Below are 21419 nucleotides of genomic sequence, written 5' to 3'. Positions count from 1 at the left end.
GACTAAGCTTGGGGTCTAGTCTGTGTATGCAAGCAGAGGTTTGATGGGACCCTTGTACTGAGAGTACACTATGGCCACCCCTCTCTAATTATCTGGAATGAAACTCTATATTGACATATCTGAAGCTGAAGGAGGGAAGCTGGAGCATCCCATTTCATGGGTGAGAGGAAAATTAGGGGCTGAGAAGTTAGAGGTTTAATATTGTTTTATACTATCACCACTCTTGAAAGGCTCCACATATTACAATGGCATTTCTTTGTCTCGTGGTGACCCTCTGAGGGAGGCCTTGTGTAACTTACCAAAGGTCATGCAGGAAAGCCAAGCCAGAAGCAGAAATGAAGCCCTCATCTCCTGACTCCTAGCTCTGTGCTCAGAAGTATGCCCATGATTTCTCTACAGCAGCTTCCATCCTGCTCCAAATCCACATTCCAGCCAGGGTTTCAGCCTCAGATCCCAGCCAAGATCACCAGCACAGTGCAGCTCTCTACAAATACCGAGATCTGCCTGGATTTGCTTAGGCCACTGTGCAGGGCTGCGTGCCTATGTCTTTGCATGTGTGTATGTTTGAGGGAGGAGGGGATGCTTGCATTTATCAGTAAATGCACATTGATACTAGATTTGATTTGACAGCAAAATATCCCCCCTTTGGCAAGCTAAACAACACTGCAGTGTCTAACAGGTTCTCTCTATCCTGTATCTCAAAAGGATTTTCAGCATGTTAAGTCTGTGCCACAGCTATCCAGCAACAATGAAACTTTGTGGGATTCTCTTTGCTGCTTTTATCCTCTCTGGCTGTTTACCTAATTTGCTTTTTTTGTTTTTTAATTTCTTTTTCTAACAAATAGTTAAGCAATGATTTAAAAATATTTTTACATCGTAAGGTACAGTCAACATCAAACATGCCTTTGTACAAGAGCTCGACTCGGTTACAAATCAACGAGAACAATGCACGAAAAGAAATATCCATTAAGATGACTCCCGCACTTGGGTTCTATTTATTCCCACCGTGCTGCTAGCACAGCACCCTCTCTCAACTAGAGCAATGCAGTATAGACATGGTGTTGTCCCCCCACCCTCCCACTTTGCCCATCATCACTTGTTAACTTTAATGACCTTCTGTCTTGGCAGCCTTGGCTTCATGGTTTACTGACCCTGAAGACAGCCAAGGCGATACAGCCCGGGAGCTGGTCTGCTTGGCCATGCTGTAGTGGCTGATGACAGTGTAGAACCTGCCCCGGGAGTTGGAATCCTGTGCAGAGTAGTACGCGTCCAGCGAGGCCGGGATGCACCGCTTATGCTAAAAAAGGGGAGAAAGCAAGAGAAGTAAAGCAGGGTCCCACCAGCCTGAGGTTCTCCCTTTAAAAATCTCTGGGTTAGGTGTTTGCATGTATGATGTTTGAGTCATATGCTGCAGCGAGAGCATCTGCTGTGCAACCCCTACTGCCTTTCACCAGCCACGTGGGAATGCACAAAGTTTAGACTCGGGCAGCAGCCTTCCAAACCTGTTGCTATTGGCAACCCTGATTGCAGGCTGATTTCATTGCTGGATTGGAAATGAGGACTGTAAAATAAAGATCTGAGGGGTTTGGTACGTTACTGGCACATACAGAGATCAAGGCCCCTTGCTGGAGTCCTAGCAGAGTACACGGGGCAGCTCCTACCCTGTGCTGGACTGAAAGCTCTGTCAAGTGAAGTCTAGAATTAATCCTCATCCAGGCAGAGGACAGGCAGAGTTCTGCTATGTTACTGTATGTCATCCCTGACCTGTAGGACAGCCACCTTGGATGGGAATGGTAGGAAGCACAGCCCAGCTGGCCAGCCCTTGTCAGAGCTTCTTGTCCGTGCAGACACTGCCAATGCATCTCCTCTGTGCTACTGAGGTCACTTGTGTGCTAAGAACTGTACAGATAAAATAATTCATTTTGAAACAGCTGTAAAAGAGCAATGAAATAGTAAAAATGCCGGACAGGTTGGTATTCACCAGATTCAAAGTAGCACCAATGACATAAAGGGCCTCAGGTATGATTATTATTAAATGATGAGACTCCTCAACTCCCACATCAATGTGACTAGCTGAAATCTGAGTTCAAAGCTTTTTATCTTTTCAGAAGTTCAGGTTTGGATCTGTTTCTGAAATTCATGTCTGAGTCCCAACTTCACTTTTATATAACTTAAAAGAATAATTCACAACGACAAACACAGAAACATACTTACTCTATTTTCCAGCTCACAGAATAACCTCAGTGTGGTCAAGACTCCTACATGTTTATGAGTTTATTTGCAGCAAAGAGTCATTGAACTGTTTTGCAAAGTTTATTTTTAATTTTTTAATTTTTTTTCTTTTTAAATCTCAACAGAGTAGGCAAATAGTTCTCTGCAAATATTTGATATAAAACCACAGGGCAGTGGTTTTTTAGCAAGTAGGTTACATGGTTTCGTTCTTCATGGACCTCAAAAGCACACCAAAAAAATGAACCCCATAGGCAAATTTGGATTTCTTTCACAAAGGACACATGTGCCAGCACTCTGGGAGTTTGCTTTGCATTAAAATGTACAACAGTAAACCTCAGTCGCTTAAATGTGTGGGAAGAAAGCGCAGGATTCCAGCTGCAATAAATCCATTCACAAATATGAGGGATTGTTCCTGAACATCTGTCTGTAGTGTTCACCAAACGCTAATCCCAACAATTACAGTGTAACAGTAGCTGATGGAGGCAGATGCAAGTCCAAATTTCCCATAACACTTTTCCCATTTCAACACATTCTTGCCAAATGTTCTGTTTGGCCTGGTCAAAAAAGCAGACTAGACTGTAACCATGTAGTCAATTAGAGTATATCATTATCTCAGGCAATTCATCCATCTGAAGTTTCTTACCTTATAAACAAATCCATCTGGGCAACTGTGGTCGTAAGTAAAGGCTTTGTATACCACAAGAAACACTATGCAGGCAAGGAATGCAAGAGCCAGACTTATGAGAATAGTGACCTACAAAAGAGGGATAATGTTACTCTACATATGTTAAAATGGCATATGAGCAACCTCATAATTAAATGACTTATAGTAACATCCATCCTAACAGACTGCAATCTTCACTTCACTGTGCAGTACTTAACTAAGCATGGTAATTGAATGAATGCTAGATCTAATAGCCCCGAATTGTCACATCATTTCTATCCCCCTAGAGACCTTCGGAAGTGCACGTTCCTGTGTTTAACCCATTGCAATAGATTCTCCTAAGGCATTTGGTCTTCTCCGAGACTTTGTGTTCCCATGCTCTCAACCGAGACCTCTGTTGGCCCAGCAGGATTCACCAGCAGCCAGAGACTCCACATTTAGGGCCTGATCTGTGCAATAAGCTGCTTTGCAGCCATGGCAAGAAATGCTTTTCTGATAGCAGATGTAGGTAGGAAGAATGAAGCCTCTGTAGAACATGACCCTTTGTGCTTTCTGAGTGATGCTTTAAGGCTAAATTGCACCTCAAGTAGCTTGCAGAAGGGAATCCTTCTCAATCTATCAAAGTTGTAAAGGGAGAACAGCCAGCCACTGACAAAGGCCAGCATGTATGTCCCACCATATATCCAAGAGCAGGCAGGCAGGCATCGTGACTGCGGTCTCTGTAAGCATTCCAGATGTCAGTGCTGGAGTTACTGGAAACAAACAGGCCCAAATACTCCCTCTCCTCATTCCCAAGCAGGCTGCACCATTCTGTTTCTTTGCTGCAGCTCTCTTCTTCCGGCTCTTCCAGGTCCCACTTAGATTGTTCATTTAACAGCAAGTTTGCTATCCCCATTCAGATGTCTGGATTGAAGCCCTGACCCTTGGTTGTAGCTGTGCTAAAACTTGTGTCCTCCCTAAGGACTGAGCAAGAGTCCCTAATGCACTCTCGTTCCTCTAGGAAGAGGTTCAAGTTCATAATCATCCCATCAGAGAAGTTGCACTTGGGTGTATATTTTAGTTTAAACACCTGGATAAGCACTAGCCCCACCTCCATTCTTTCCTTCCTCAAAGCTTTCTTGGTCCCAGCTGGTAATTCATCAAATGCCATGTAAAAGGCTCTGGACTTTTACTGCTTAAATTACAGCAACCCATCCTGTTGAGTCTGCTGTCTCACACTGATCCGGACTGGCATGAAAAAATCATAATCCCTGGGGCTTCAGTGTTACCATGCAAACTGGGGCTCATAATCAAATGAACTCACTTACTGAGATGATGAGGGTGGGAACAGCAATAGAGGATCACTTAAGACTGCTGCACAGCCAGCAGCGTGGGCAGGGAGCAGAGGCAGCTCAGCAGCATCCCCCGGCTCGCAGGCACTGCACACCAGCAGCCAGGATCGTACAGGAGGTTTGCCTGCACTGAGAAGGTGCCGCAGTGTCCCTGTGTCTGTGAGCCTGTGCAAGACCTTGCACTGAGGAAATTCCCACAGCAAAATACTGAGGTCAGGCATGGGTTTACAGGATGGACGGGGATTAATGAGGCTTTTGCCTACCCCTAGCATCAATCTGTTTGCTCACGAACCCCACTTTTGCACCCCAGCACCAGGAGCCGAGCCCAGGGCTGCAAATTCTTCCCGGTCACATCAAAACCATTCCACTTGGAGAAGCACAATGGCTGGACGAGGAAAGGACTGCCTGCTTACCACTGGCTAACACCCCTGCCTGCAGGCATGTTCCCACCATACCATGTATCTGCTTATCCTCATAACCAAAACAGACCTCCAAAGTACGCCCTCTCCCCAGTATCACAGCTGCATCCTCCTGTATGAAAGACAATCATTATCACCCACTTCCCTAGCAAGGAAAAGACACACGTTTTTCATTTCTATCTAGATATTCAGCTATTGGTCCCCCCATCTTTTTGTTGTTACCATTATGTCACAATTATCTTTATTTTCTTGTACACAGGTGTCCATGGAAATTCAATAGTAGGTACAGGCAGAAGTTGTATGGAAGATTGATTGGTAATGCTAGAAAGTGGGGAAATTCAGAGATAATTCCTACAGTGTAGTGACTAAGCTTGTTAGGAACAGCAGGTAATAAATAATAAGCTGGACACATCTTAGAATTCATTAGTATAGTATAATATATAACAATATTATATATATAACTACAGTATTATATAACATATCAATAAAATATATTAATTGTTTAATACTAGTTCACAGAATTTTGCTCAAATTCTCTCCTTTGGTCATTGATATAGCTGTAATTCTGAGAACCTGTAAGATATGCAGTCCCTGCACAGACTCAAAGGGGCCGCTGTAATTGCTTGCAGTGCAGGAAGGGACTTCTCTCCCTCATCCATCCTGCAGAGATTCACTCCCAGGTGAGATGTATTCCTAAGCATGTAGCACATTGGGACTATTACTTAGAGAAGCTAAATCAGCCCTAGCCAATGCTTGAAGATCCAGAACTACAATTTTGGTGTCTCTTTTAAGAAAAAAAAAAAAAAAGAAAGAATGAAATTAAATCTTCATGTATGATGTCAAATCTGACCCAACACATACAGTTCAAAACTCAGGAGAGAGAAGTATGAAGATTATATCCAGCAGGAGAAATTCATAAATTCATTGTTAAGTCAGAATATTTTAGAATAAAAGTGTAAAAGGGTAAGATGACTAGGTAAGACTGGGACTAATGGGCTTTTCCAGTGGTGACCAGTTCACTGCAGCCCTGACTCTCCTTTTAGAATGACTGCTCATATTAACCTCCTCCTTGGGGTCTAATCTGCTGCAAAATGGGTCAATTAAGCAAAAGGCAGCTGTAGAGGGAGAAGCACTTACTGCTGGATGCCATCAGAGAACATGTGTAAGAGAGTCCTGGTGTGCTGAAGAGGTAGCTGGTAAAAAAGTACAGCTGTAATAATTTCACTAGTCTGACCAAGAAAATAAGGGCTCCACCTCCTCTCCAGCAAAGCACGTTTGCAGGCAAGCTAAAATGTAAATATTTCAGACCAGTTTTTTTGTAGCCCATGTGTTCCCAACCCGGGGAAGCCATGTCCCTTCTCACAGGACTTGAGAGGAAGAAACCTCAGGTGGATTCAAAGGAGATGGAAACAGAATTTTCCATGATTTCTGCCCCCAAGAGAAGTCATACTACACCTGAAAGAAATGAAAAAATGGCACTTTGAAGAAGTATACTCAAAAGGAGAGACTTCCTGGATTATGTATGCCAACACTCTACCTTATTCAACAGCAGAGCCACAAAAAAGACCCCTCTCCAGAAAGACCCAGCTCTGGCAGGCCAATGTGGAAGAGCATTTCCCTCTGTAGAATTAAACGCCCATCAATTCTTCTCCATTTAAAAGAGGAGCACGGTAGGCCTAGTACCTCCTCTCATAACAGTTTAAGTAGTAACACAAAGATGACAATGACACAAGTCTCCTTTGAGGTTAGTTTGAAGGCACAAAAGCAAGACATACATCTTGGTCTACCAGTGTTTAGAGGGCAGTCCTGGCTACAAATTCAGCAAGTAAGAAATGCTCAGCTCTCCAGTTGGGTTGGTCTGCTGTAATTACAACGTACAGTGAATGAAGAAATCTTGCCTAGGTTAACCTGGAGGAACAAACTTGTGCTCACATCAAAGGAAGAGACAAAGTGCACTAAAATTATACCAAATACCACCCAGGAATGCATAGGGCATAACTCAGTGAGAATGTACCTCTTCTTTTTGAGAAATAAGACGATGCTCATCCTCTGTCTTTCTTTAGAAAATACAGCCCTCATCACAAGGGCTAGCAAGAGATAAACACGTGCAGGATGCACCCTGTGCACACAGTTCCTCCTGCCCTAATGTCTGCATGGCACCTTCCTCCTCCTCCTCTGCATCACAGTTTCCTCAAGAATGGGGCTGACTGCACCTAAAGATGATGTGAAAGGGGAATATCCCTTCAGCTGTGGGATGTCTCCCTCACTCAGAACGAATCTGTCTGCCTTCCCCGTGAGCTGCCACCAAAGTGGCTTTAAAGGCTTCTCATTCTGAGCCAGATAAAACGGCCAAGTTTTTCCTTTAGCCTTGAAAAATGGAAAGAACTGAGCTGTCTGGAGCAAGAACGGATGTCCCTTTTTTTTTTGTTAAATCCCCTGTACACGCACAGCCTATGGAAATGGCCATTAGTAATGTGATTTGACTGGTTCCTTTCCTCTTGTCTGCCCACTGAGCGCCTAAAAATAATAAATTCCCCTCTGCTCTGGCGCTCTGTTCCAGCAAAATGCTGACACCCAATTCATTACCTCCCGGGAGCAGGTCCCTTCCGCTGAGCTTTCCCCTCCCTCCCGGGTGTAATTGAGCCCATTCTCACCTCCCTCCTGCCGCTTCATGCACTTGCAAAATTACAGCGTGACACAATATTACACATGATGATACATAGTGTAAAATTGCTCTAGGATGAAATGTCTTGTAAGATGTTAAAACCCAGAGGAAAGGGAAGGGAAAAAAAAACCCACCCCCAGATATTTCACCAAGCCAGAGCTAAGATCCACCTCTATTCCAGGGAATACAAAGCTTCGTTAGCATTCAAACACCAAAGAATCACAGGGCTGCAATACCTAATAAACCTCCACTTTTTTTTTTTTTTTTTTTATGAATAACATGAACCTTGGCAGTCTCTAAGCAATATAAACACTCACAGAGGGGAAATAAAATTTAGTGAGCAGATAAAACCTAGAAGTGCCGCAGGCATGAATCTGTCACATGTGACTGCTCGAGTGGGTAGCTGGAGGGGGGGATTTGCCCACCCCCTTCCCAAAGTCATATACAGCTCCCAAAGGTTCCCTTAGGAAGGGAGTGCTGCAGAGAGAACATCACTACCACACCGAGGAACTCCGCATCCACCACAAAACGTGGAAAAAGGCTTGATCTAAGGCCCCTGACTTCAGTGAAGGATGATTTCATTTACCCATCAAGAAGAGCGCACTTAGCTTGGCTCTTCCTCATCCTTCCTATAGGTGAAGTACATACTGCATTTTCACAACAGCACAGATTAAAAAGAAAAAAAACAACACACATTCTCATCAAGCAACAGGGCATGGTTGCCACAAGGTTTTGCTCCAGTGAGATGATAAATTGCAATGGTGTTAGCAGTGTTCCTGTCAACCTGGCTTTTCGTACTGCCCATTGAAGTGTCCCTCCTGTTCTCTTTGATTTCAGTGACTGCCCATTATTACTTTTTGCCTCAGAAATTCCCTTTTTCCCTCTCTAGCTGCAGTGAAAAAGCCTCAGTTAAAAGCAAACCAGAGAACAATGCCACATCCAAGCAGCAGGGCATTCCTTAATAGCCACTTCCCTTCTACATTTTTTTTTATTGTTTTCCAAGTTTTTATTTTTCTTAGCCAAAAAAAAACAAACATTCTATTCTGTGGCCTTAGTTTGCACAGGGGATGCACCCTTAACTCTCTATGGGAATCAACAAGACCAGAGAGCAGCAGGTCCCTCCAAAACCCAAGCCTTAAAGGCTTTGACTTGCACAGGGGGGTTTGCCAGCCCTACTGGTGACCTGCTGAGCCACCGAGCCTGCAGAGAGCCGCACGCTGGCACTGGGCTGGTACTGACTGCCACACAGACCAGCGAGGAGCCTTAGAGTCCTGGGAAATCTACATCCTCTGGAAATACCTGGGAAAAAATAAAAAAAAAATAAAAAAAAGGAAGCAGAGAAAGGCAGATCCTGAGCTGGGGCTGATGGGGATACTACTGCATAGAGCAGATATTCATAAGGAACATTTTTCAGGCAGTGCAGGTGGGGGAAGGGGCTGTCAACAGATGGCAGCTCCCTCAAATTTATGCACTGTTTGAACTGAGTTGACAAATATTTTTTTTCCCAGTGGGGACTGGATGCAGACTGCTCTCTGTTAGTATTCAGCATCCAACCTGTGCTGGTGAGTTGCGGGGGCGTAGGTTTTTTTTCCACATAAGCCACATATTACTTGCATTACCAGCTAGAGGAATATAACTTATAATCATGGCTCTGGTGTCAGGGCTTCTCAATCCACCTTTGTATTTATTTATTTATTTTTCACAGGCTCTGCTAGTCGTGCTACACCCTGTGAGGACTCAGCATAAAGATGGTAAAAAAAAAATAAAAAATGAAAAATTGGGTAGGGAGAGAAAAGAATGTGGGTACTCAAATGCAAGCCATCTCACAATGAGACACAGAAAATGATGTTCTACAAAACTGTCCTATTGAAGAAGGAAAGGTCTGTTTTTTTCTAATCAAAAACACAGTCATAATTAATCTAAAATATTTGCTCTGTGCAATATGGTCAACAGAGGGAGCTCAGTAAGGTTCCAGAAAGATTAGTTATTTATATGGAGATCCTCCACGTGGCTTAAGCTAGGGCTCAACACAACAAAAGGAACAGCCCTACCAAATTCTCAGATTTGTTAAATTGAACCAGTCACTCAGACCTAGACCCACAAAAGCAGCCGAATGTCTAAATCTCCTTTGTTTTCCTACATTACAGTAGTATTTCAGCACCATCTGTAGGTGTCTTCAGAGGGGTAAGAAATGGTCCATTCTGGGCTTTCATGCATTGCTCTGACATTTCTGGTTCTGGGTCACTAAGCTGGGTTTCCAACTCAGAAGGGCAGCTCGTCTAGTACAACCCTGCAATTCCAATGCTCCAACACTATGGCTCAGTCCTATCACAGCTCATACTCAGGCAGCAGCCTTGTCATCCGCTGTCCGAAATCCATTTTGAAGATCACTGTGCTGCCATTTCTCTGGGGGGAAAACGGTTGCACCGAGTCCAGCTTTGGAGGAACTCAGCAAGAACCTTCGGTTGTTTGTGAACCAGGCACAAGCCTCAGGTGCCCAGGTGTTTAAATCCATCCTCCATTCGTCACAAAAGTGGAGCAGAATGCAAACAGACAACATGATCTCTATCAATCTGTCTGAAGAAAACTGCAGAATATGTCTCCAGCGCTCATGCAATTGGTGTATGATGTTAGCAAGCACAGCTTTTCATTCACTTGGGTGGGACTTAGGTATCATCAAACATGATATCTGTTTTTTTCTAAACCTGGCACATAGCTGTTTGACTCTGGATACCTTTCCCACTGCTCAGACCACTCAATATATATGCTTATATATGCTCAAGACAGCAGCCAGGAAGATGCCACAGCCAGGGAAAGCACCGCTATCTACAGAGGAACCGTCCAGACAAGCAGCGCCCAGAGAAGAGTTAATGCTCTCCGAGTGTACAGAGTGGTGTGCTACAGTCAAGAAGATCAGAGCTTAATTCCTGAGTAAAGACTATTTACCATGGAAAAATCCCTGGAAATTCTCCACTGTTTTCCTAATCTTATCAGCCGTGATGGAAATAGGGGACCTCAGGAGCCAGATGCCTCTGTCCATTCCTGCACTGCAGTCTCACTCTCTTTGCAGTCAAGTTTGTCCGGAAACGATGCCACTGCAGATACCATGTCTGGTTCTCCAGGATACATTCATTGTTGCTGGGTATTGGGAAATTTCATGACCTTTAATAGGCAATTCAGCTGAATAAATTCTATTGTTTTTATTTTTTTTCTTTGTAAAGTAATTTTGCCTCCGAATGAAGCAAAATTTGTTGTAAACAAAAACAGCAGAAATTCCATCAAGATCATTTTCATACAAGGGTGTAAGAGCTATGCTTGGATAAGCTACAAGACTCCTTCAGTAGTTTATGCTAATGCTGTTCCACCTGGAAACCTCTCAACCCATTGACAACCTAGTTAACAACCTAGAATAAAATCACAAAATCATCAATGAATTTGCCACTGGGCCGGTCCCAGAGCTTCTGTTGCTCAGTAGAAATTTTTGAGCTCTAAGGGCATCTCACTACACTGTCATATGCTCATGATCTCATTATAACAATTTATGCCTGACAGTGAAAAATTTAGGAGAGCAACTTTTTTCCCTTCATTCCATAACTTCTTCCAGCCGATAATTAGATGCAAGATTGACAACATTAAATCTTGACATGAAAGCTACACCTAACGTGAAAGACTCTGGAGCACGTCCCAGCTCCAGATTCAGCTGTCTATCCTGGCTGCCTCCCACCTGTAAGTCTAGATGAAATCCAAATACGAACCATCCCAAAATCTGAATCCTGTAAGAAAAAACAAACATAGGCACAGAGGGAGCCACTAGATGACAGGTTACTCAAATGGACTGACCAGTGGGACAAGGACTCTGAAATATGCCCCAAGAAGAGCTGCTCCATTGTCTAGATTCAGACAAGGCAGTGTAGGGCACTGCACCCCATTATACAGACTGATCTGCTCTGCCGGTAAAACTCATTTGGCTGCACTTCTTCAAAAATGGCATTTCAGTCTTGATTTATAACAACCTTTTTGTAGTAAGTCGCTGGTTTCGCTGATTTTCTGAGAACAGCTTAGCCTCTGAATTTTGAAAGGCTAAGAGAAAAAAAAAAAAAAAAAGTGGCACAATCGGGTCTTCATATTTCCCTGGTGCTGTTCAAGAAGATGTAGGATTTGTCCTTCATTATAACGGCACAGCTTTATTCCAGATGGTGTCCAGATTCTCAAGTAGCCTTTAGGAGATGCTTTGTCAAGTACTTAAATCTTCAAAACTATGGGAAAATACTTCTTCATGCTACATGGCTTTTTACATGAAGCTTAAAGGTTTGGCTTTGGGTTTTTACACCTGCATCTTAGAATTCATTATCATAAAACAATTTGGCCCCAATTCTCCGAAGACCACTGAACACCAGCCATGAGGATGTTACAATCTTGGGGTGCAAAACCATCTCACATCTGTTCCACTATTTTATAGGTTTTCTTTAGCCCACAGAGCCCAGCAACCAAAATCCAAAGGACTTACAAGAAAGGGACAAAGAAAAGAGAGGGTCATCTCTCCAACTACCCTAAGCTCCAAAGATGTCTGCTTGAAAAAGCATTAGTTATCTCTGAGCCAGTTTGCTATCTCCACCACGTCCCTTTTGGCTCTACCCATTTTTCCATACACCACTCCACCACATCCCCACCTGGGAATCTCTTCATGTTTGCAAATTTTTAAAAGAAGCATCTATCTGCTGAGATGGCTAGGTACCCACCAGCAATTCCTCTGCTCTGCGCCTTGTAAAGCTGTGAGTGCAGCATGAGTGTGGAACAAGAACACCATGTTTCTAAGCAATTTGTCAAATAATTAAATTATGTGCACAATAACTAGCTGGCTCAATTATATTAGCCAGTCTCCATCATGTAATATAATTTCTAGTGGCTGTTTAGGCACTAATAGCCTCAGATCTTTTTAACTGTGCCTGGTGCCAGCTGCGGTCTGCATGATTCCTTTCTGTGCCAAGTTAAACCCCTTGAATGGAAAATTCATGGCTCAGTTTACAAGCCCCTGTTCCTTATGGAAGCTCTGAAATGCCATTTTCAATGAGGATGCTTCAACTGTTGAATGTTAGTGAATTTCCACTTAGGTAAATAAAAAGCTCTGTTTGTTTTGCTTTTTCTTTTCTGCTGTTTACTGCCATTAAAAATGTTACATCTGTTACCTTAATGTAAGTTCATTGGAAGACAAACCAAACAAGGTTTTTTGCCTGCTAACAACAAGAACTTTCCAACATGTCCCATGTTACACGAAACACAGATTTTTATCATTCAAACTTGTTATGTGTGCAGAAGACTGCATGACTTCTTCATGAGCTGCAGTAGCGCAAACAAAGTCATATTTTAAGCTCTTTCTGTTAAAACATAAAGCCTTTCTCCTTACAGCAGGCTCCAAGCACAGTCCTTTATGCTCAGAACACACTGGTATATTGAGGTGCTATACAATTGCTTTTGGGAACACCAAATAAATACATGGTCTTTTGGGCAGAACATAAAGGTGTTAAAATGTCTTTTTTCCCTCCTTCTACAAGATTTTTTTTTTCCTTTTTCAACAACATGAGCCTTCCCTTCTCATTTGTATTTCTCTGATCCCTTCAGAAGAACATAACAGAGAAGCAAACACACAAAAATAAGTGGGGTGAACCACTGCTTGTAATGGTGCTTTTCTTCCCAAGCCCATGATCCTATTCACAAAATGGTACGCCATTTCATGGAAACATGATCTGAGCAATTCTGGAAGAGGCTTCCTTTCAGATTACCAGTTTGAGATTTTTTTTTTTCCTTTTTTAATCCAGTTAATGGGATTGTAGTAGACAGCCACATCATCTCCACAGCTAGCCCCTCCTCAGTGACGTACTGCAATTTCCCATTGCATTGTGCAAAGTCCTGGCTGTGACATTTCCTCCGGTCATTGCAAGCAGAACATGACAATGGATACCTCAGCTCATCAAGAGCCCTTTTTAAATGCATTAACAGGAATACAAAATAAATCAAGTCATCAATAAAATGTCTCCTTGCCTACCCTTTGCCTGCCAAGACCCAACCTCTGAAGAGTCTCATGCATGCAAAATCTTCCCTTCTCCCTGCTTCCCTCCACTGGATTTGGCGCAGGGAAAGTACTAGGAGCTCAAGTAAAAACAGGTCCAGGGATTAGCACATGGCAACAGATCTGGGAAAAGTCGTTTGTGTTCCTTGTTCCACTACCAGCTTTCTGTGAGACCTAGCACACACTCAGGTCCAGCTCCAGTGCTTGCTGGAGTACCACTGGTACTCACAGACCCTCTACAAAATCCACCCAAAGCTGCAAGCATCTTTTCCTCCAAAAGCTTAGCATTCTCTGGGCCCCTGTCTTCAAAATCACCCAAGCACTGACACCATCCCAGACCTGAAAATTGGCCAGGCTCTAATGAAAACCCGAGGTCTGTTTCCTTTACAAAATATCCCTTTTGGGCAGGACAAAGAGGACAATTCTTGAAGCAAACCTTTCAGTATTGACATATTAAGGCTAAGGCACAAAATAGTATCCCTCCAGGCACATTTTCCTGTGTATTTGCCTCTCCAATCTTTTTTCTGTATTTTGATTTTACGTGTGACACTACCATTTTCCACATTAACCATCACGACAGGAGACTGGATTTAAAAATGCCTGAAACGGTTTAAGTTCTTTATACATCAGGGAACAAGATAACTTTCCCCTTCCACTCCCCAGTCCCACGGAAGGTCAAGCTTGCACATATTGAAACACATTCATTCAGTGCACCCTTGTGGTTAAAAAAAAATCAATTGAAAGTTTGTTCCTTCAAAAAGGTCAAAATAATCACATGCACTTCAGCATCTATGTCTATCATCATGGGTCAGGAAATAAAGCTAATAATATGGCAGCATTCATGGTCCAGTACACCCATTTATCTTAAAAAACTTATTCCTATTATGTGGGTGCTTCAGACAAGGACAAAGTGAGGACTTGGAGAGCTAAGTGTTCCCTAGGTAACTTATGAATTAAAAGCCTTTCTATTCTAAATTAGAAATGTGAAGCTTTATTGCTGCAAATGACTTATAAAAGCTACTCTTTTAAAAACAAACAACAAAAATGAATAATCTTGCTGATTATGATCCCTTCAAAGGCATGAGGCCAGTTCCATTAACTGTGGATGTGGCCCAACAGGCTTAATACATCTGCAAGTACTAACAAGAGGGAGCTCAGGTCTGTTTAACATTCAATCAGCAGCCCATGCTGCTTTATAAATAGAGAGAATGAAAACATTACATGGAAAAAAATATATGAGTGAAGCATTTCACTTCCCTGATTATTTTTTTTTAGCATTCTGTGGTTTGGCTGCAACACTCCAAATGCACTTCACAACAGTCAATAAACTTTGCCTTGGATTCAGTCAGCTGAGATCTCTTCCGTCTCCATTCCATCCTCTTTTGCTACAATAGCCAAACTAGCGTTAAGCATCTTTCATTCCATTTCAAATGCTGACAAGAAAATTACCTAACAAATAGGGTTTACTGTGGGGCAGCAGAGATACCAGAAGGTACCATGGCATTGTGTTGTTGAAGACAAAGATGCAATGTAAGAAATCATTTGAATTAAATGGAAGCTGCAATTTCTTTTTGTAATTAGCAGAATTACTCCCTGCAGTCCCTTATGAAAATCTTTGTGATGCATTTTGTTCCAAAGCAAAGGGTCAGTTGAGGTTTCTCTTTCTTTTCTCTATAACTCCTTTTTTTCCTCCAATATAACACGGTTTAGAAAATCCAGATTCAGCAGGTCTACCTCACAAGCTTTTAGTCATGTGAATACTCTCTGTGACTTCCATTTTTAGACATTTTCTGCATAGCAATTAGCTTTTTTTTTTCTTCTCTCCAAAAAATCAATTAAAGAAAAAAAAATAACCCTGAAAAATTCTCTTCAGCTGATTATTCTGTCAGTGCTCACAGGTGGCAAAAATAAAATATATTTCAGGTGTTTTTTCTAACTTTGCAAAAGAGCAAGCGTGTGTGCCTAACAAAGAATACAAAACAATAACATACATTAAGGAATGATCCATTTCATGCAAAAAACATGTCTTTTTTTTTTCTTCTTCATTTTGTTGGTAGTTCCCAGCCTGGTCTTACAGAACACTCTAGTTAAATCAAAATATACTTGTCTTTTGTGTGTTTCAGAGGAAACTCTTCCTAGCTTTTCTTCAGACCTAACCTCTATCAGAAAGCTAGGTCTTAGCTAGAAACTTTCATAAAAATCTCAGACTTTTACCCAGACAGGAAAATGGAAAGCTTGCAGGGTTTATGGTACTATACCTAGAATGTGATCAGAAATATCTGTTTTCTAGCAACTGAGCCACAAATCCACACTCAGCTCATCCTCACAGCTCTGAATTGTCACTGATGATCACAAATGGCTCCATCAATCTATCTCCATGCAAGCTGTGAGGCCAGCTAGGACAGATATGACCTATCCTCTTCTCTTCCTATTACAGCCAGAGGAGGAGAAGAATGATTGCTGAGCTGAGGCAGAAAGATGATGAGCAACATTTCTCATTTCTTTTTATACACACAAGTGAGGGTCCGAATCCATGCAGGTGCTAGTTTGCATCAGGCAAAAGTAGACACAAGGCCAGGCAGTGGATTTGTGAATAACGAGAAACTGTGAGCCTCTGCATTGCAGTGAAAAATATTCAACCTCCAAAGCCACCCCAAAGCTCAAGCTCCAGAGATAAGTCACTCCATCACTGTCTGGAGAAGACTTAAGTGAAGTCTTCCACAAGCCCCTCTTTGAATACGAGGCTCAACAGGAACCCACTACAGCATCCCCTGGTGCCAGTGCAATAAGACCCCCAAATGCTACTGTTAGTGCTCATGTGCTCTCCTGTAACTGCCCCCTTTCCAATTTTCCTGCACTTTGTCCCTTGCTCTCCAGGATCACACAGCCCATCCGAGAGCTGCGCAGCCTGGAAAGATCTCAGCCACATTAGCAATTATCACTAAAGTGAGAAAAATCTCTGTGTGTTAGAGCATGTTCCCTCCCTCAAGCACCACTCACATTAGTCAGTGTAACGGGATCTTTCAGCAGCCACTCCGCATCTTCCCAACTACTGATTTGATGTGGCAGTCACCATGGTAACATTGTTTTGTTAGTATTAAAAAGCAGTAAGGAAAATTGTCCTGCTCACATTCAGAGAAGCCCTTTCTCCATGAGTTATTCCTGCCCTGTGGTAACTTAACAATTGAAGGAACCTTTAATTTTATTTAGCTATTGAATGGGCACGATGAAATGCCCCATGTTATTTTCCTGGGATTCATTCCTTTGCAGGTTAGAGGAAGAATTGTGAGCATAATGCAGTAGCCTACAAGTGGAAGCAGAACATCCTGTGGAGAAATCTGCAGGACCAGGCTGGAAAGGGAGTTTGGGAAACAGCAGGGGGAAGCAGAAAAAGAGGAATGCAACATTTTCAGAGAGAGCAGCAGAGCAAGGAAGAATTATCATCTATCCATCTGCAATGATGATATGCCCTTTAAAACTAAGGGCAGGATGGGCAGGTAGATAAATATATGCATTCAGGGAAATGATGCATTTCTCAAAGCGATGCTCAAGGTGAAGTCATTTGGCAGAACATCTGCAGAGGCCGCACAGCAATTCTCTGCACCGCATTGTAAAAGACAGCTAGTGCTCAGGGCTCAGCAGATCCTACCTACAAAAATAAAGTGATCGAGACCTGCTCCTGCTCAGGAGTAAAACTCACCACCTTCCTCCACAGGCATACAAGCCCAGGACCTTCCTTTCCCTCTGAATTTCAGTGCTTGCCACATGAGGATCCTCCAGCTACAAGATGCAGCTGAATACCCTGGGGATTCAGTGGGTCACAATCTAGTGGTGCAAGCACGGAAAGCATCTTCCATTCCAGCAAAGCTGTTACCAACAGGAAATCAAGCCCTGGCCCTAGGCCAGAAAAATCTTTCTTAATTAGGAGCCAAGTGTTTCAGATACTGGCTTGTTTTTGATAAAGAACAGTTCTTGCATCACAGTTTTGTAGGGTGTGGCTGGAGACAAACAGATTTTGTTCTACATCTTTCACATTAGGTCAGAGGAAAATAATTGCTTCAGTATGAGTATTTCAATAACAGAAACATTTGAATGGGTTCCACTGTATTTTAAGAACCTGATGAAAAGTCTGTTGAATCATTACATCCACTGGATATTGGATCTGTATGTGTTAGAGCAGTTTCAGGGTGGAGGGAGGGGAGAGGGTTGATCTAGAGATAAGAAATATATTGTCATTGCATACTCAACAGGAACAGATTACACAGTCAGTGACTCTGAAAATGAATCTTGCCAACTTGCAGCAAAAAGAGTGAAGTTTCCAGTCTTCTTCGGTGAAGCAGGCATCAATATTTGCAGCTGATTTTTTCCAGGTAGATAAATTGCTCACAAGAAAATGTCTTCTTAAATATCTCAGTTTCTCCCCCATACACCCACTACCAACCTGATCTGCTGAAGAAAGTACATGGTTTAATTATTCCAGCTCAGAGGGCCTGATAACTTGTTTTCTTTAAAAAAAAAAAATAAAAAATCCATAAAAAGGATAGACCTGTTGAAGACTTGATAAGTCATAGAACTATGGCAGGTAACTATCACCCAGCTAATGGTCATTAAAGCACTGTCTCCCTGAAAGGGCTGTACTGGATAACTCAGTGGCATTTAGCAATAACAGAGGTCAAACTGGTTACACATGAGCTTCACAAGTGCCATTTGCACAAACAAGCAGCTGGCAAGCAGTTGCATGTGTCAGCCCAATTCTCTGTGTTGTAAGCTCTAATAACCCCGTGCTGAAAGGCCCCTCGAGCCCAGACCTTGGTGCTACTAGGAGACAGATACATCTGGGCAAACCCAGGTTTAGCACAGGCCTACTGAGCCTCCAAAGGTCTGACTAGGTCAAGTGCAAAAATCCACCAGCAACCATTCTCCAGCTTGTTTCTCTAGAAAAGAGAAACCTTTTCATCAACATCTTCTAAAGCAGGATGTTGATTTCTTGAAGCCAAGCACCGCCTAAGTGACAGTCAAGGAAATGGGTAGAAACCCACTCCTCACCTCAGTGCTTCTGACTGGTTTCTGTGTTATCCTGACTGGTTGGAAGATAAAGGGAGTGACTGGAAACCTTGTCCTCCAGAAGTAACAAGACTTCTGATTCAATGGATGATCTGCTTCAAAACCAAAGGTGCATTTAATCTCATTTCAACACCAATAAAAAGAAATAAGGGCTGAAACTCACTGAAATAATGTTACTTGCATGAGAGATTGTTCTCAAAACTGTAACGTAGGGTATCATTGGCAAAAAGAAGCAGTAAAACCTACCTCAACTGCATAGCTCTAGATGCACTGTTCCACAAAGGAACACAAGAGAGTCATCATATTTTCAGATCCTTTCTAGTCCACCTTGGTGTCACTACTGGACTGTAAAGCATGGCAAGATGCACTACCTTGAAAACATGCAAAATGGAAAGCAAACACCAGAAACTATTCCCCTTCAGACTGAGAAACCTTGGTATACATCATTACTGCAAAATAAGATCTTTGCAGTTCAAAAACTTCCTAGTGGGACACGCTCCAAAAGTATAAACAGTCTGGAGGAGGCAACATCTACAAATCACTGCCAGTCAGCTTAGAAAAGCTGTTGTCATTGCTTCTCTGTGGAGGAGTCAAACGATAAAAGAAATGTCTTTTATATATGGATGGCTCAACCACAACGCTATTTTAACATCATTTTCTTGTAACCCATCTACACACAACTATTTAAACATTTGTTATAAAGTATGTATGGGGTGACTCATCCAGCTGAAGAATAAGCCTAATTGGTCAAACTTCCAGGACACTGTGTGCTGAGCTATAGAGAATCATACGCTCATCTATTAGGAGATGTGACAAGTTGCAGAAGCTATCTAAAATTCTTGGAAGAGGTAGTGTGAAATAAGAACCGTTGCCTAGGGACAGTCTCTTCTTTACAATAATTAAAGAGCTCAGATTTGTACTGTTCTGGATGGATGAAAAATATGCATGCATAAGCTTAGATTCTGGCTTTGGCTTGCTCATGCTAGAAAGTTGTCTAATAATTTATTAGCCTCTTCAATAAAAGATATCCAAAAGGCAGAATAAAGGGCATCTGTGGATTTGACTGCCATGTTCGTAAGGTCCCCTGCTTTCCAAAGAGATCTAGCTCTTCTTTGAAAGCAGCTACAGCTCACAGAAAAAGAACTTGGGAAAAGTTTTTCCTTCTTCCTTGGGTATGTTCCCGTATCAAGTGACCAGAAGAGTGGAAAAAAACCAAAAAACGTACTTCATAGATTGAAACGGGAAAGATGTTAAGAATTGCTCCAAAGAGATACTGGTGGGTGGGCAGCACAGTCGTAAATATGGAGTCCCAGCAGCGTTTTGCTACACACACTTTTTAATGACAGAGATTTGCTTTACCATACTTTTGTTTGAACTGATGACAATTTTACCCTTTGGGTGAAAAAATAAACTACAAGACATCTCACTTTGTATTCTCCAAGATGCCAAAGTAGTGTAATGGCAGATAGAAGACGATTTCTTGGCTATTTCTTCTCTCTGTCGTATTTGTTTCCCCAGCATACAGATACCAGCTGCTGAGACACTCACTCTTCATACACAGGTTAGTAGAACTGTAGTATCAAAATGGTTCCGTATCAGAACCTTTGAATTTAAGCATTACTGTGGACTAACACTAGCTGTACATTCTGCAGAAGAACATTCATGCCCATACACGTTACTGGGTACAGAACTCACATATTTGGAGTGCACTAAGCTAAAAGCCTGGCTCGAGTATAGATGAACACTTTAATCAGAGCATTAGCAAGAAAGTGTGGATGATATTTCCAACACACCATATACTGGAAAGCTATACAAAGCAACAAGCCAGCAACAGAAAACACGATGATCTCATTTATATTATTTTTTAAGCTTGTAAAATTGTATCAAAACTGAGATAATAAAAGTTAAGTATTTACTGTGATTTCCTCTTACAAAAAACAAATGTATAATGATTTCATCAGTACCAGATAACAGCTCTGCTTATAACCAGAGGGCAGTATTTTTAATAATTTCACTAAAAATATGCACGGGTATAAAAACGTGGTGCAATAAAAAAAAAGTACAAAAGGTAATGAAATATTACCTATTATCTCAGCTCATTTTTGTCAGGAAATAATACTACAAACTTAATACGATACATGGAAGCCTTATGAAAAGCAGGCAGGGAGAGGCTTATCATCTTATCCAGCATTAGGCTAGAGGCTGAGTGATTAATAAGTTGACATTGAAGAGCACAGAATGAAAATCATATGGACTTTAGGGAAAGGAAATAGCTTAAAAACGAAACTGTCATGCTGCCAGGCTGTATTAGAAGAGGCACAGCTCCCACAGCCATCCCCACCATGCAGCAAAGGGGATGGCAGTGCTTAAACCTCCAAATCTGTGCCAGTGCAGTGCATGCTGCTGGAGCCCCCCGCTCCCCTGTGACTGCTGCTGTGTCAGTCCTCACATGGACAAAAACAATGGCAGAACAGTACAGAAGATAGGAGAGGAAGAAGGAAAAATATATCAAAAAGAGGAGTTTGAATGCAAGAGCAAGTTGGGGGGGGAGGGGGATTGAAGAATGGGAAATATAAGAAACATAGAAGGAAATGATTAAAGGAAATTTATCCTTTGCCATTGATGAGCTACGTCTCTAACTTCTGTGCCTCCAGAGTACACAGTGTGTAAGGATGAGATTACTTTTAAATACCCAGTGATGCACTGTCATTTGCAATATCAACAATAATGTAATAATGTCATTTACTGTGGGTCACAACCCAACACATCACTTCCTGGAGACTCTACATTTTACTGTTGTTTCTCAGGCACATTGTGTCTGGCTCTGATTTGTACGTTGTTCATACTAGAAAATGTCTGTTGTGGTTTCCAAGCCAGGGATTTAAATTTGGCTAATTAGCTGTTTACTTTACTAGTGGTACCAGTGAAACATCACTATTGATGGTAAATAGGTACTATGCATGCAATAAGATCAGGG

General features: G+C 42.1%; 1 protein-coding gene across 1 annotated transcript in view; it reads right to left on the bottom strand.

The window, feature by feature from the left end:
• Positions 1-1105: 1105 nt before the first annotated feature.
• Positions 1106-21419, bottom strand: part of NSG2 (neuronal vesicle trafficking associated 2) — a gene marked incomplete at both ends in the record, with an annotated part of 35160 nt that continues 14846 nt past the window's right edge. Inside the window, 2 exons of the mRNA XM_084295300.1 lie at positions 1106-1297; positions 2876-2986. Of these exons, the coding sequence (XP_084151426.1) occupies positions 1106-1297; positions 2876-2986 (303 nt within the window). The remainder of the gene's footprint in view (positions 1298-2875; positions 2987-21419) is intronic.

This window comes from Netta rufina (assembly GCF_964035555.1).
Source record: "Netta rufina genome assembly, chromosome: 14".
Classification (NCBI taxonomy): domain Eukaryota; kingdom Metazoa; phylum Chordata; class Aves; order Anseriformes; family Anatidae; genus Netta; species Netta rufina.
This window is presented reverse-complemented; position numbering and strand designations above follow the sequence as displayed.